A 16,048-nucleotide genomic window follows, 5' to 3' on the forward strand; every position below is an offset into this window, starting at 1 on the left:
TTCAGGAAACTGCTTCCAATAAACAAACTCGTGCAAGTGAAGAAATTCCTTCAGAAATTCGACGCTACGTGTATAATTGGACACGTATTTGGCAAGTAAAATCGAGAAACTTGCAAAAGACAAAGTCGATGATCGAATTCAAAGAGACTCGTTTAACAATTTCATACGTGTTATCGTATTATCGCATGAGTGAAAGAGGAAAGTTGAAAAATTAGCGTGCCACTCCTATCCTCGAGGGATGCGTATAAACAGAACGAAGAACGACAGAGGGTTGGTTCTGAAAGGGGGAGAAAGAGAAACCAACGATGGCGATGGAAGGGGAACACGAGGCAGTCGAGCTCGATGCACTCGGCCGTCTATTTAGTCGTTGGTCGTGCGCGCGCCATGCTGGATCGACAACGATCGTTTTTACGTTGCTATTGCGACCAAATGTGTCCGTGTTTTCCTCATCGACGCGTTAATTAAACAGCCTCCTGGCTCGTGAACGATCGTTGACAACGCCGGGGGGTTGGGGGGGAAACTCGGCGAGAAAATCGGATTAATCAGACCATATATTCCTCCGTTTTTGCAACTACGTACAGAACATTGCGACTGTGATGGAAATCGCGAGTGTCGTTGAAACTAGCCTCGATTCGATGGAAACGTACGTATCTGGTTGTCAAGCGAAAAACCTGGTGTTGTGAAACGAAGACTGTTCTACGAAATATCGTCGCAACAAGGAATTATTATACTAAAGTATACGCGTACATATTACTAAAATTTCGGTGCCAGTTGAGTCCAAAGTTTCTGCGTTCAACTGTACTGAAACTGTGAAGATTCTGTAATTAAACCGAAGTTTGTATTTAAGCTATAATTAAGATCCGTGGAATTAAAAAGTGTTAGCAATTGGCCCGAACTAAAATCAGAGATTGTAAAGTTATATCTGAATTGAAGCTTCTGTTATCAAGGAGACGGTGAACCAAAGTTGTAGGCCTTTAAAATCGAAGGTTCTAAAATTAGATTTAAATTAAAGCGTTTAAAAAGTCGGCGAACCAAAGGCGAGTTGTTCATCTTAAAATTGAGGATTCTGAAATTAAATCACAATCAACGTTTCTGTTATTGAAAAATCCGCCGGCCGAAAGAGTTGACCTTAAAACTGAAGGCTCCATCACGCAACTAGACTACAGTTTTCGGAGTTGAGAAATCAGCAGACCGAGGGAGTTGACCGGCGATACTTGTTAACTCGGTTTCGAAGGCGAACGCGCCGGCTTGATAAGCGTTATCTGGCTGCAATAATTGCAGGCTGTGTATTACGGTCGGCCATTGTCGTCGAACGTGGAGGCTCCGTTGAGGCGAAAGCTGCTGACCGTGTGTGTCAACAGGTGATACGATCGCGAGAGACAAAAGGTCGAGAGAGTGGGACGTTATCAATCGAACAGGAGTTTGAATGAAAGGGAAAGAGTGCGTAGCGAGCTCACATGAAACGAGAGAATAGAATCAAAAAGAGGCTGAATCGATCGTACAGTGCGTTGTAGCGTTTGGTCACGCGATAAGGTGAAGCTTCGCGTGCGCCGCGAGAAACTAGATAGAGTGATAAGGCCGAAAGAGAGTGGAAAAGGAGTCTGGCGCCTCGTTCCTTCCTCGCTAAAGTGACACGTCGCCTTGGCCAATAAAACGACAGACGGTCTAAACTGAACGGAATCGGCAGCTGCTCTCCCGGTGTGCGCCTCGTACGTTGGCCCCGTCCGCTTTAATTTCAGATCCAGTCAGACCTAGCATTAAATCCTCGGTCGAGTATCCAGTGAGAAAAGTGATCAGCAAATAACAAGAATCTTTTTTGGGGGCCTTCCAATTGCTTTTCCTCTTTTTTTATTTTGGTTCGTTTGAGAAAAAGGAAGTTGGTGTTGTTTCTTTCTTTTTTTATCTTGGATATACGAGTTAATAGTGAAACGAAGATCGAAAATATCGTGGACGATGACTGGACGAAACTGATCGAAAGGGGAGAAAGAAACAGAGGATTCGTCAAGATGATGATGGCACCGCAGGTCGTGGGTGTCTTGTTGAAGAAACCGGGACAGCAGAACCACCCACGTTTTCCACCGTTGGACCCACAGGAAACGAAAATCAGAGGTTAGTTTCTTCGTAACGGATCTGCTTTGTATCTTATCTAGTCTCGACTGTGTTTAATTAATAATATCAAGGAAGTCCTGCGTGATAAACGAGTTTCGCCTTGAGAATAAACGTTTTTAGGGATCGTTGAACTCCTCCTGGGGTTAGGTTGAAGATTTCGCGTGGAATTTAATTATTGGAGATACAAGGCAAGCGTGTTCGGTTGAGTTTAAATTGGTTTGAATGTGACTCTAATGGCGTTAGTTGGGCTGGAAGTAGTTGTTTACCAGTCGATTGGATGCGCGGAAACGTAAACTCACCATTCACCACCGGCCTTCTATGCTCGATCCTCATTATATTATCGATGTTATGATTCATTGGGCCGTGTTGTTACAACATTCATCTTATCGGGCCATAACTCGAGGCGCTGTTTCGAATGAAAGTGAATGTTCAACCGTTCCCTGAAACACGCGGGTTTCGCTCATCGGATCTATCGATTTTCTGGATAAACCTCGTATCGAAAGAAACCTGGTGTTTTACGTATCTCGCTGATTAATAGCGTGTGGAATGATTTAGCGTGATATTCTGACGATTTATCATGCGATAACGGTGAAATACGTTTATTAGCCGTTTTAGCGCTCTGAATCTATATATTGGTTTTGAAAAATTGCTTATCTTGTACTAGAAACTCTTGTATTTGCAGATAATATTGTTTATGTATCTTGTGATTATCAAATGCTTGGTTTATTATTTTCCTATCGTCAATGATTTGTTACGTGTAATCCGTTACATAATCAGTTACATAAATATATTTAATATCGTGCAAAATATGATATGCGATTTTTAATGTCTGTAACAAATCAGCTGAATGATATGAATTGTCGCATTTGGATCTTCAAACGATTCCAAGTGAATCCAATTCAGAGAAGGAAGATTTTAATCAACAATAAAAAGATTAATATTCATGAATCTTTTCAAAATAACGTGGAAACACCGTGACGAAAGTAGAAAGATCTTAATCAACAATAAAAGGGTTAATATTCATGAATATTTCCCAAATAACGTAGGAACGTTATTATAAAAGAAAAAAGATTTTAATCAACAATAGATGGGTTAATATTCATGAATGTTATCCAAATAATATATAAAAGTCGTGACGAAAAGAAAAAGATTTCAATCGAAACTAAAATGATTAACAATCGCGAATTCTTTCAAAATAACGAGGAAACGTGGAAGAAGAAGAAAGATAGATAACAATATCAAAATAGTTAACATTCAGGAAGTCTTTTTACGTAACATAGAAACGTCGTGACGTAGAAGTAGAAAAATTTCAACTAATATTGAAGCGTTAATATTTGCGAATTTTCAAACAACGTAGAAACACCACGAGGAAAGTAAGAAGATCTCGATCAACGTCAAAAGGAATAATATTAATGTTCACCACTTCTTTACGTTTAATATTGCAATTAATATTCAGGAATTCTTTTCAAATAACATGGCAACGTCATGTCGAAAGAAGAAACGTTTTAATCGACATTGGAAAGATTAACATTTAGAAATTCTTTTCAAATAACGTAGAAAAGTCACGAAGAGGGTAGAAAAATTCCAACTAACGTTAAAAGGATTAATATTCGCGAAATCATTTCAAATATCACGAAAATGCCGTAACTGGAGAAGAAAGGTTTCAACCCACGTCAAAAGAATTAATACTCCACGAATCTTTTGCAAATATGTAACATAGAAATATCGCACTGAATATAACGGAAGAACACGAGCCGTTCACCAAGCGCCGCCATTCCTTCACTTGTCTTAGCATAATAAAAAAAAGCGTATCACGAAATTCTTGCGGTCCCCCGGGCGACTAGTATGGTCGGCTTTTTCCGCAACGGAAACTCGCAACCTCTCACGATTCGATTGACAATTCGTGCTCCGTAATCCGGTATCTGGGCTACCGTGGTAACGGGATACTTTTACGCGGTTATCCACTCTGGGGAACATGAAAACTGGCTGTCTAGCGTCGGCTTCCACTACGAGAAGCTTCTCGTTCCTTTTTCTCCGCATACGAGCTCTACGATCCGAGGGATCGTGGCCCTGACACCGTCCATGATTTAATGTCAGGGTTGACGACACCCGAGGAAATTTCACCGGCTTCGATGACAGAATTTATACGAACCTTTAATCACCGTGGATCGATCGAGGTCGAACGAAATTCTGGAAACTCTTCGTCTCCTCAACGGATTTTCTTCGTTTTTAAGTACATTCCGCGTAAAAATACGGCTGAATTTCATTTTGCGGCACACCAAGTTTCTGATCTGTCTTAGTAACATATGGTAGGTAGTTTATGACGAGTAGGATCCGAATATGGTTATTTCAGTAGTTAGGCATCTGAAAGTTTAGAGCAGATGCTTCGGATGAAATTTATGTTGAATTTTATTCCATTCTTTTCGTCATATCATTTTAATTCTATCAATACATGTACGTGTATAACACGCATTACGAATGGTATTGCAGTTGCTAGTCATAATTCCACTTTTCGCAACGATTTCCAGTTAATCTTGTTTATAGGTAGATGACAAATAATGTAGTATCTGTTTTGTAACGTTTTATCTAATCTATATCATCCGATTTCAAATATCAATCACGATATGTGGCTTAATGAACGATATCCCGAGTTCTAAAAGATATCACTTGGAAAAATCGGTAAGAATACCTGGAAAGTTCTTCGTTGAGTATCGCGTAGGTTCAGGGTTGAGATAAAAGTGGGAGGATCGCGCGAAAGCTTGTTGCGCCGTGTGGCTAATTGTGACTGACAAGTGGAGTACCTAAATTCCATCGTTTACGGCAGGTCAAGAAACAGTAAAAGGAAAGCAGGTGAGTCTATCAACGTATCCGTACTGGTTTTGACGCCGCCACACTGAATTTCTACCTGCCTTCCTCCCCCTGTACGACCAATTATCAAACACCCTTTCTCTTCTAACGGAAACTTCTCCAATTTTTAACTCCTTACTTGTTCTATTTACAAACTATGTTCTGACTTTTCGAAATGAAATGTGTCAAATAGCACTGTTCACAGAAACGAATTTATAATAAATGTGTAATATTAGCTTCCATGGAGGCAAGTCTCAAACTTCAGGACCATATAACACTCATCAAAAGAAGTAAGAATCTTTTAATAAACGTGGGTCCACATATCATTATAATTATTTGACATCTTCATCGACGAATTATTTATTTACGAATAGCATATGATAAGGAAACATCAGCTGGTCATGCACAATTTTCTACGCAATGATGTGGCTATCAGTTCCTTCTTCGTATGTTATCCTTTGACAACTTGCGTTGGGATTATCATCAGTTCTTTGTAGAACTCTTTTTCCTAACTGAAATCTAAAAATTCGACCTGCTTCCCATGTTCCACAATTTAGAAAATTACCCTTCAATATTGTATCTCTTAATCGTTGACATATGGCAGTGAACGAATTTATGATCGGCTGTCTGCAGTGCAAAAAACATTCACGCAATAAAAAGATTCTTCTCTTATGATATTACAGACTCATCTCGGAAATGTTTTATAAAACCAATGACATATGGAGACACATTTATCAAGACTTTTGCTTCTGACGAGTACCACATGGTCCTCAACTTTGGCTGCAACTCTTCGAAGCATCCCGTATATCCCAATAACTTTTGTAGCATTACCGTTACAAAAAGATAGTGGTCTCGATTTTTTACTTTCACAAAGAATACTTTTCCCGGCAGCGTCGACTTTTCCCCGGACACGGCCGACGCAACAAATTCGGCACTTAATCGTGCAGAAACGGAGTTAATCGAAGGGAAAGTTTCTTTATACGCGAATGCGAGATCTTAGGGCATTACGTTACGCTAATTTTCCAAATTCTCGATGAATTTTCGAACCGACCAGGTTCGAACGAACCGTGTATAGATGTTGCAGAAGGGGAGTTTGAATCCCTTGTATTTCATTTTTCGAAGCATCTTCAGTTCCTCTCTTCGGTTCCCCTCGAAGGATTTTTCGCGAAACGCGAGTCCTGACATAAAGGAGCGTTCTTTGTAGTGCAGAGGGGCTTTGCAATTCTTGTAAATAGCCAATGGGTCCCCTTAAAGAACCCCACGGAACTCGCACGAGTGTCCGCAAATGGTGACACACGTTTCACACTTCGAGGTCCGCGTGTACGAGCCGGGAAACAGGATCTCCGGATTTTTTAGGCTGTACGCAAGTGGCTGTTGCCTTGCCGTAAATAAATTGTCGCTCATGAAATATCCGACCAATGGTCGAGGTGAAATAAATTTGCAACTCAATAACACGGCCTCCACGATAACGTCCACGTTGACAAGAGACACGACTGGGACGTTTCTCCTCGAATTTCGCGATCCTTTCGGACGTGTATGCTTCGGTATGATGGTTCAATTTCTTATCGACCTTGAATTCGAAAGACGAAACTCTTCTCCTTCGAGTTTGATAAATTTAAGGATTTTTTTGAAAATTTCATCGTATGATATGACCGTCAAATAACTTTTGACTTTCAACACGTTATGTAAATGTGCAAATGTAGAAAACTTAAGTGTGTTTTTATTCACGATCACACTTTCATATCTATCTCGAATTCGAGAGGCTGTTCCTTCGAATCTGATAATTTTCACGATCTTCAAATTCTATTCATCGTTTCGGACCATTTATAACAACGTTTAAGAACTTTTGACTGTCATTACATTTTAAATGGCAGATATTACTGGAGACATACGTATGTTTCCTTTTTAGGGTAATATTATAATCCTGTGAGCAGATTTATGTTTTTAATAAATCTGATGAATTTTTGTTGGTTTCAATCTTCTGACTATGCCAGTGTAGCATTTATTTAACGAAAAATTTATGTGAGATTCAACTGTCGTATTGTGCATCTTCGTGACTCATGTAATTTCTTCCTGTTCAGGGAAGATGTTTAATGCCTTACGAATTTCCTCACTTCTGACGCATAAGAACGGATCTATGATCGTGTGAATTATTTTACCAACCAAAATTCCCACTTTTTTATATACGTCTGGCTGCTATTCTTTAAAGTTGGATTGTGTAGATTTGAAACCATATTCATTATAAATAGAGATGTTAAATAGTCGATATTCAATTAACAGTATAATAGTAGTTTTAGACTAATAGTACAATATAAATAGAGTGAGAGTAATATCGAATATCCTTTGTCTGGAGGAAGACTCGAATATGTCATTTAAGGAAGTCAGAATTGGTATTTGCGAGTAGAATGTACTGTATCGTAATTCCCGTTGCGTCGCGAGGACGCCAGCTTGTGCACGCTATTGAAATTTAGGTCACAGCGTCGAATTAAGCACGGTTCACAAGTGCCATTGACGAAAACCCGCTACGACCAGGGATTAAGATGTACACACGAAGATAATGTTTAATCCCCATTCGTCGAGTTTCTTCGAATGTCCGCGAATCCTTTCATGAACTCAATTCTATCCTCCTGTGAGAAGTTTGCCCCGCTTGATACGTTTACGAGAATTAATTCCTTAAGCTTCTCTCGTTGAAGGAAAATGGAGGACCTTTATGGAACAAGAAACCATTGGGAAATCCTTTAACGACGAACAAAAAGAAAAATGTAGTACGTTTTTTACTATTCAAACGTCATGATATATAATAATTGAAATTCATAACCACACTTCCTTTGGATGAATTGAAATTCATAACAAAAGCTTCCTCCACACTTGTCATTTTTGTTCGATACATTTCCATTTTTTTATTGGTATATTCATCATATTACACAATTGCCACGAATATATCCGTTCTTGCAGTAACTCGCAAAAATATTGCAATATTTTCTAGAAATCTTTTATGAATATTACCAAACACAATTAAACAATATTAGTAATGTAATGAGACTCGACTATTATACTGATAAAGCTCGACATAAGTTTGATAAAAGTTATCTGAAGTAGAAAAGTATATGAAGCTACAAGAAACGTATTTAATTGAACCAGGAAATTATGAAATATTGATAAATGATTTTATAGAATCAGTCAATTTTCATTCGACATGTTTCATTCATCGTGAGACAAAATATAGGTCATTTTTGATAATATTAATTCCAGCATATTGCGAGTCTTCTGACAACTGAAGTACGTCATTATCTAAAAAGTCAAGAAAACGAGGATTGTTCTTGTTACGAGCTCCTCTATTTTCCTAATAAAATTTTATTCATGACGTACAATACCATCAAAAGTAATTGCATATATACCTTTATTTCTCAGTGAAGCAATTTCTTATCCGGTTCTACATTTCATTGCCATAATACCACATTGTCATTCCATATCAAAGTATTACTAATGATATGAAATTTAACATACTTGGTCCTAAATTAAGTAACAAATTAAGTAACAAACAGCATGGTATGCAAACCTCTTTTGTAGCCACTGCGAATGAACGCGGGTGTAAATAAAAAGGACACGGAGGTGATCGTGCAAATGACACGGCGAACGATGCGAAGAGGATCGACTGCAAATCGCGAGGAACGACACCGTGGCTTAGGTTCGTCGATCGAATCGAATCTCGGCCACGAAAGACGCGCGTTCTGCCTTTCACTAAATGCTCGACCGTCTTCTTTTACACGTATTCGGGATTCAAATAGTCGACCCGGTCGTGCCATTTACCATTCGAGGTTCTCTATATCATTGCGCTGTCCGTAGAGCGTTCCTCATTGTGCGTATCCAAACACACGTCCCGCGAGGAAAACAATGAGATTAAACTTGGACTGATTTATTCGCTGAAGGAAGAGTAAAATTATCTCATTGTGTAATATTTCATTTTATACTCTTAATCTGGCTGCGATCTTGGAATTTTTATATTTTAATCTTGTCTTTATTTCGACAAACGAAAAATTGCGTTCAACCTTGAGATATTTGTTAACATTGGAAAAATAGAATTGATTAAAAATGGCCGAAAAAATGCGGCGTTAGATTGCAAACGTGGGTCGTTCATGTGTGTTGCGATCTTTCGATGGATAATCTAAAGATAGTCTAAAGAAAATTTTAAAAAATTCCTATGAAGTCTTCGAAAATACTAAGTTAAAATTATCATCAATTTTTTGAAAAACAATTGAAATACATTATGTGGTAAACAGTATGAAATAAAACACATAAATAAAAGTTCATATTTACACGCCAAGGCTTAAATAAGATATTATAATATAGTTACAGATATAGCTTAAAATTTTCTCCTCGAATAGTAGAAACTGCGGTGGTACTCAAATTGAACCATGTGAACAGCGCTTAAACGCGCGGCGCAGATTGAAAATGTTTGTAAAGTCGTGGAAAACGGGGGCAGAGGAAGTGGAACGATTCCTCTTGCGGTGTTATTCGTAGGTAAACAGGTGTTTCAGAGGAACGTGGGCGCCGCTATGGTGGGCGATTTCAATAATTCACTTTCATCTGTTCCCGAGCTTGCCTAAAGAAAGGAGAACGATGCCTGATTTTAGAAATAAATCTAACGTAAAAAAAATCTCGAATTTCTACAATTTTTTGGAAATTTTATTTTCCTTCTAAATCTTAAAATATACATATATATATTTTTTAATTTATGGGTTTTATTTCAGTCCTATTTCACTAACTGTGTTCACAAAAATATAAATTTGCATAAAAATTCGTAGCCTACTCATCACGCTAATATATAAAGATACATGTCACAAAATATGAACATTGAATGTTTGTAGCTGGTTATACACTTGTAAGAGCGTATTGCAAAATTTGTTTCTTTCGTTTGAAAATATATAACACAGTACATAAAAATTGAAAGGATGATTCTATATAATATGAAAGTGTATTGCAATGTTTTCTCCGTTTTGATATATTCGTTCTCGAGCAAAGTACTGCAAAACTCTTTCCTCGTTGCTTCATTAATATTAAAGCAGCGGTTAGATTGGAAGATCGCTCCAGTTACGAGAGAATAATTAAAACAGCAGGCGTGGCGAAGTTGATCTCCTTCGGTTACTCGACTTAGCCAGGTTTGCAAGTGATCATTTTCGATAATCGTCGATCACTCGGTAAAGCAATCGATCGAGGCTCGACGAGTCTTGGAGCGTAGAATTGACGTCTTCCGTGATTTCTCGCGCAAAGAACACGCCAACAAAGAAAAAAATATTCGTTTCTCCGAAGAAATGCCGTTCGACTAGTAGCCATCCATCTATCGATCATAAATCGATCACGGATCGCGTCGAGAAGCTGAGGAATCGTTCCGGTGAAAACTGGACGTGACCGTTTTTTTATTTCACGACGATCTCTCGCCGCATCGATATCACAATTAGCCGACCAGAGGATTTAATAATATTCACTTTCTAATTCCAGAGTTCGTGATTGCACCGAACTTGCTCGGTCACGACTTAACATTTTCGAGTGAGCCTCATTATCGATCGTTTTCGGGTTCTCGAATTGCTCTACATTCCTCTGCTAGGTATAGATAAAATACGTTTTTCACAAAATAATTGTAAAATGATTGCAAAAATATGAAACAATTAACCCTTGCAAATTTTTCGCAAACCTAGAAGAAGTAATTTAAAAAATCTCGCTACTTTGAGAATTTTATTCTGAAGATTTGTGGTTGAATAAAAATCGTAATATTACTTTCTCCGCAAATTAAGAGAAGCAAAACTTAGAAAAGTAAAATTGTAATTTTCCTACGTCACAAGACTGGAAAGGATAATTTAAAAAATATTTTACAGCATATTCTGAAGAATAAGTAAAAAGATCTGTTCCATTGTGCTGTAATATTTTCTTCCAAGTTCGTTGCTCAATAATGTTTTCCCGATGAATTAAAAAAAAAATAAAAATTAGACTGATCGAACTTGCAACGACGTACACAAAACCGAACAGTTCGACAAACCCGTATACTATTTGCGATAAGGCTAATCTAAATGGATTTTACATAAGCAGAGCTCGTTGAAGCGGAGAAGAACTACTTACATACATATGTATACGCGATCTCTCGAACAGAAATAGTAGCACAATGAAGAGCCGGCGGTTATACGCAGAACTGTATATTATCTCGTTGTTCCGTGCTTCTTATCACAACCTCGGATGATAAAGCATCCGGAATTATTCAACGTTCAACGTACGCCTCGTTGGACCGTGTTCCCTTCGCGTAGTTGATGAGTCTCGACAAAAGCGTCTACAAACAACTGTTTCGAATTACATATGGATACGCTTCACACTAAAACTGCCACGTTATTGAAAATAAAACGAAGCTCGTATGATAAAAAACTTCGTAATACGAGAATTATGAAAATCAACAGCAGCAATCGTTCGAGAAACAATCCAGAAATCATCATCGTTATCGTTTATCTAAGAAATATAATTCAGATGGTCGCTCTGTTAGAACATGGAACGTCGATATTTTTTTGTCGGCGAACGATTTTCTCCGATAGTATCGGCGAGTTGTTCCGTCGACCCCTTTAAGCCGGATTTCTACGAGGTTGTATCGCATAGAACCGGGTTCTGGCCGCCCGGATTCGCAACCAGTCCTGCGAGGGAAAAGCGGTTGTGAAAATGTCTCGGTGCGAGTCGTGCGGCTAGATCTACGTGATCCAGGATCTATGATCGTGGCGCACGCCGCGATCGTGCGCGCGTTCACCGACTGGATCGCGTAGCCTCTTCCGAGTCGAATTATTATTTTCTCGATGAAACGCGTGCCACAAAGCAAGATGCACCTTCGTCTGGTACACTTTCACTATTCCAGCTGTTCCAAGAAGTTTGCTCCCTGTACCATTTTTTCCTTTTCTTTCTTTTTTCTTCTTTTTTTTTTTTTTTTGTTGTATAATTTTGGAATTACGCCACTGCATCGATGAATTTGATAGAATTCGATGAATTACATCAACAGGTTTGAAACTATATCGCTGGTCGAGAAAGGCATGCAACTCCATGCAAATTTAGAGACGAGGAAACTTATATGCAAAAATACATAAAATTGAATTCTTATAAAAACTTTTGCCTTCTTGTAATCGATTCAAACTGTTATTTATGTATGTGCATTATTTTCTACAGAACCTACATTTAATGCATTTAAATATTCAGTGTGATTGATTTCACTGTATAATAAAAAGAAATTATACAGTAGAGAATAATAGATTTTATCGAAAAAATAAAGAATTTATTAAATTTTATTTTCATTATGGGTAATTGTTGTATAATTCTGGATAGAAAACCAAACTTAATAATATTATGCAGGAATTTTTATTTATTATATTTATTAATAGTGCTAACTTCCATCTTGTAATTTCATTAGTATGTAATACTAATTCAATCGTGTAAGAGGATCCACGTCCGCGTTGATATCATCCGATCGTATCTGAATGAAGTTACAGAGAGGAATTGAGCAACTCGTTCTCCACAATTTACCAATGTATTCGATAAAAGTGCAGATTCCCATTACGTGTTAACTAGGTTGAAATCGTCGAAGGAATTCGATACGAAATACTAGTAATGTTTCTACCTGCTTATCTATTACATAATCGCAGAATGAATATCAGAACACTGGATATTCATGACGCTGTAGAATTTCTATGGAATCGAGGAGGGAAGTCGAGAATCGGAAAGCTCGTTAATTCCATTGACACCGACTATGTAGGATGGCTGAATTTCACCAGCCGCGATTCTTACTCCAACCGGCTTGGATATCATATTTTACTGCGATCAGTTTTGCCTGGAAACGGACGGGACGCTATGGGACTTTCTAAAAAATGATTTGCATGAGGTAAAAATATTCCGTACGACGACACACGCGAGACTCGTTAGATTGTCAAAACTGTGCGCGACGTCCTGGATAGGAAATTAAATCAGGAAGTGGAGAAGAAAAGATAAGAAAGTATTGGCAGGGAAAGATCGTTTCATAAAATTGAATCGACAATAAGAAATAGGAACAAGGAAGCAGAACGTATTACTTTTATGGAGAAATGAATTTGATGACTGGGAAGTAGAAAATGAGAATCTAATTGCGCGAAGTGGCAAGCCATTGAAATTGAAACCATAAAAGTTGGATTCTAATACTTATACGATAGTATGTACATAATAATCTGTTTATAAAGTAATGAGAATACTAATATACTAATTCATACATCGAGTATATTTGTTAAAATTGCTCTTTCTATATAAAGTATACGCTTCTTCAAGATATATACGTTTCTAAAAATGGTCAGCTAATAAATGAACAAATTTACAAGTTCTTGTATGTATCCTTGTCATATTTACTTGTATGGTAGCAACATACTTAGCCACAAGTCTTTTATCGCAGTTTTGTGTCTTAGAAATAATGCTTATAGAAAACTATATCAGTATATGGATAAGCAAGTAAATATTGCAAGTATATTTTAATATCTATTGATAGTTAAGAGAAAGAAATTCTATAAAGTAGAACAAAGCTTTTGGACAATTTCTGTTCCGATCAGCCATGATTAATCAAGTAACTTTCGCCTGACAGATGTCATTTTTTTCCCGCAATATCCAGACGAGCTTTTTCCAATATACACGTTCTGCGACTTTTCCCCACGATATGAGGCATCCGCATGACTTTTTGCCGGCGCACGTGTTTCTCCGGTCCACGAATTAATTAATGTCTCAAGTGGGTGTAATTAGACGCCCTCGCGCGTCTGTCGCCGCAGCAAGAAAATGCAGAGAGAAGAGACAGAGAGAGAGAGAAAGAGAAAATAAAGACTTTGCTTGCGTCGCGTGGAACGATGGCCCCGGCGGAAAGAGAAAGCAGCAACGCGTTTGAATAGAAAACTATCTCGTTGAAATCCCTCGGTTTAGCATTTTCTGCCAATGTTTTACCTTCGATCATGATATTAATAGTCGCACGATTAACCCTGCTGTTCTTCTCTTACTCTTTCTTCACCATTGTATCCCTTTAGATATCTTCTTCTCAAATTTTCAAATACTTTATCCACGAAAATAAATTTAGGAAATAAATGTGATCATCCAAATATAATATAAATACTGCATAACTATACTGCAATAATTCTAAAATATATTTATACCTGATATACATATTATTTGAAAAGTCCAAAAACATTTAGAGGAAAAATAGTAATGAGAACTAAAAGTAACGTAATTCGTAGTATAAAGGGTGGAAAGAACTCGAGAACTGCTTCGGCAAGCTGAGTGTAGTTCATCGAGCAAACAAACTCTATGTCCATTAATTTCTTTCCCTAGTTTCGTTCCGAAGGCGACCGCAGTTCTAAACTTTCTCACCCAATAGCCAATGCTTCATTGAGCTCGCTAATTCGGAGGAAAAACTTTCTTCTCTGCTCCGAAAAGAACGCGAAATTGTTAAGTGGACTGTACTACGACAGGCCCCTGCACACGATAGCGCGGCTAATGTCCATTAATTTCTGTGACCGGCTGGTTTTGATCCATTAAGGACTACGCAGCAAAATAATGCGTAAAAGTTATATAAACGCGACATTATTTATCGTTTATTGATATTGTTTACCCATACAAAGATCATTAGAAGTAGTTATGTAATAATTTCTCCCAAGTAAAATTTAAAAGTCTAGATGCCAGGAGAAATAGTATCAAATACAGACACATAATACACAGATCCTTGAATTTATGACATAAAAATCAAATAAATTGTAAATTATAAAATATAAATGTAAAATGTAAATATTGTCCAAAAGAAAATTGAAAACGAACCCTATCAACGCAATATTGGTTCTTTATGGGTCAAATTCCACTTTACACCGGAATTTCTCACCAATCGTCTGGATCAATCGTCGGACTGAGGATGAAGGGATCGAAAGACACGTCGTGATTAAACAGATTCGCGGTTAATCAAGTTCCACGAGAAATTCCAGCTCTGTCGCGGCTTCTGTCCGAGCTGACTGTACTTCATCACGATTGGGTTAACTATGTAGATGGGAAACATCTTGCATAGTGGGGCGTTGGTTCAATAATGATAGAGCAGACGCGATAACGGGAACGAAACGGACAAGCTGACGAGGCGCGACGAGCGATGTGGAATTTTCGGGTGCGTTAGCTTGGCTTCTCAGCTGATGGGGATAATGCGTGGACAGGAAATGGCCCTCTCCCTTTTTTCTTCTTTCCGACTGCTTGTGCGTCATAGATAAACCCGATTAACAGAGAGGGCAGGGAATTAGGGAATTGACGTAAGGGAAGGATCTTCATGCTAGAAATTCCTCAAAATTGTCACTGACAGATATTAACTACTCTTTAATTCTAATTCATTCTTAGAGTCATTTTCAACCCAGTTGTATTTTGCTATTTCTAACAAGCTTCTCGAGCTTGAAGAAACATTAAAGTAATTGTTATGGGTTTTCCTACTAATGTTTTTGTTTGAAATTTTAATAGAACATTAAACTTTTGGTGCGTTAAAATGAGAGCATTACTCGGACCATTAACATTGTCTGGATCATTCCATCGTGAGGAACTTCTACCAGTATAAAGTTAAAAGTTAGCAAAGAAAGATCAATTTCAAATAGATAATTGAATTGAATTGGTCGAGATATGAATACAGCGCAATTAAGCTAATGAATATGATGAATATGAATGAAGCTAATGACAGTATAAAACCATTGCACAATTTAGGTTAGAAAGTTTTCACAAGTTTCCAATTTCATTCCGGAACCAAGGCAAAAAATTCGAGACACTCGTGATTGAAATATATTTGTAGGAGAATCAACTACGATAATTTTCTTTGTAGGATAACGAGAAATTTCTACATCTTCAAAATATCCAAGCACGTGTTTCTCCGGTTTTAAAAGAGTGTTAAAACCTGTATTTGCATGAGAAAAGGTTTGAAATATTGGTAGAAAGGAAGAAATTCTAACGTTGACACGACACGATTCCCTCACAACCTATACTACATAACATTGTTGTGTTGATCATATCTACCGTTGACCATTTCCAAATGAATCAACCTCGAAGAGCG

The 16,048-nt window shown here is 37.8% G+C and overlaps 1 protein-coding gene across 1 annotated transcript in view; it reads left to right on the top strand.

Annotated features, from left to right (window-relative positions):
* Positions 1-353: 353 nt before the first annotated feature.
* Positions 354-16,048, top strand: part of LOC117243344 — a 47,003-nt gene continuing 31,308 nt past the window's right edge. Inside the window, exon 1 of the mRNA XM_033510734.1 lies at positions 354-2,109. Within this exon, the coding sequence (XP_033366625.1) occupies positions 2,007-2,109 (103 nt within the window). The 5' untranslated portion in view covers positions 354-2,006. The remainder of the gene's footprint in view (positions 2,110-16,048) is intronic.

This window comes from Bombus vosnesenskii, unplaced genomic scaffold (assembly GCF_011952255.1).
Source record: "Bombus vosnesenskii isolate JDL3184/JDL3185 unplaced genomic scaffold, Bvos_JDL3184-5_v1.1 scf7180000013265, whole genome shotgun sequence".
NCBI lineage: Eukaryota > Metazoa > Arthropoda > Insecta > Hymenoptera > Apidae > Bombus > Bombus vosnesenskii.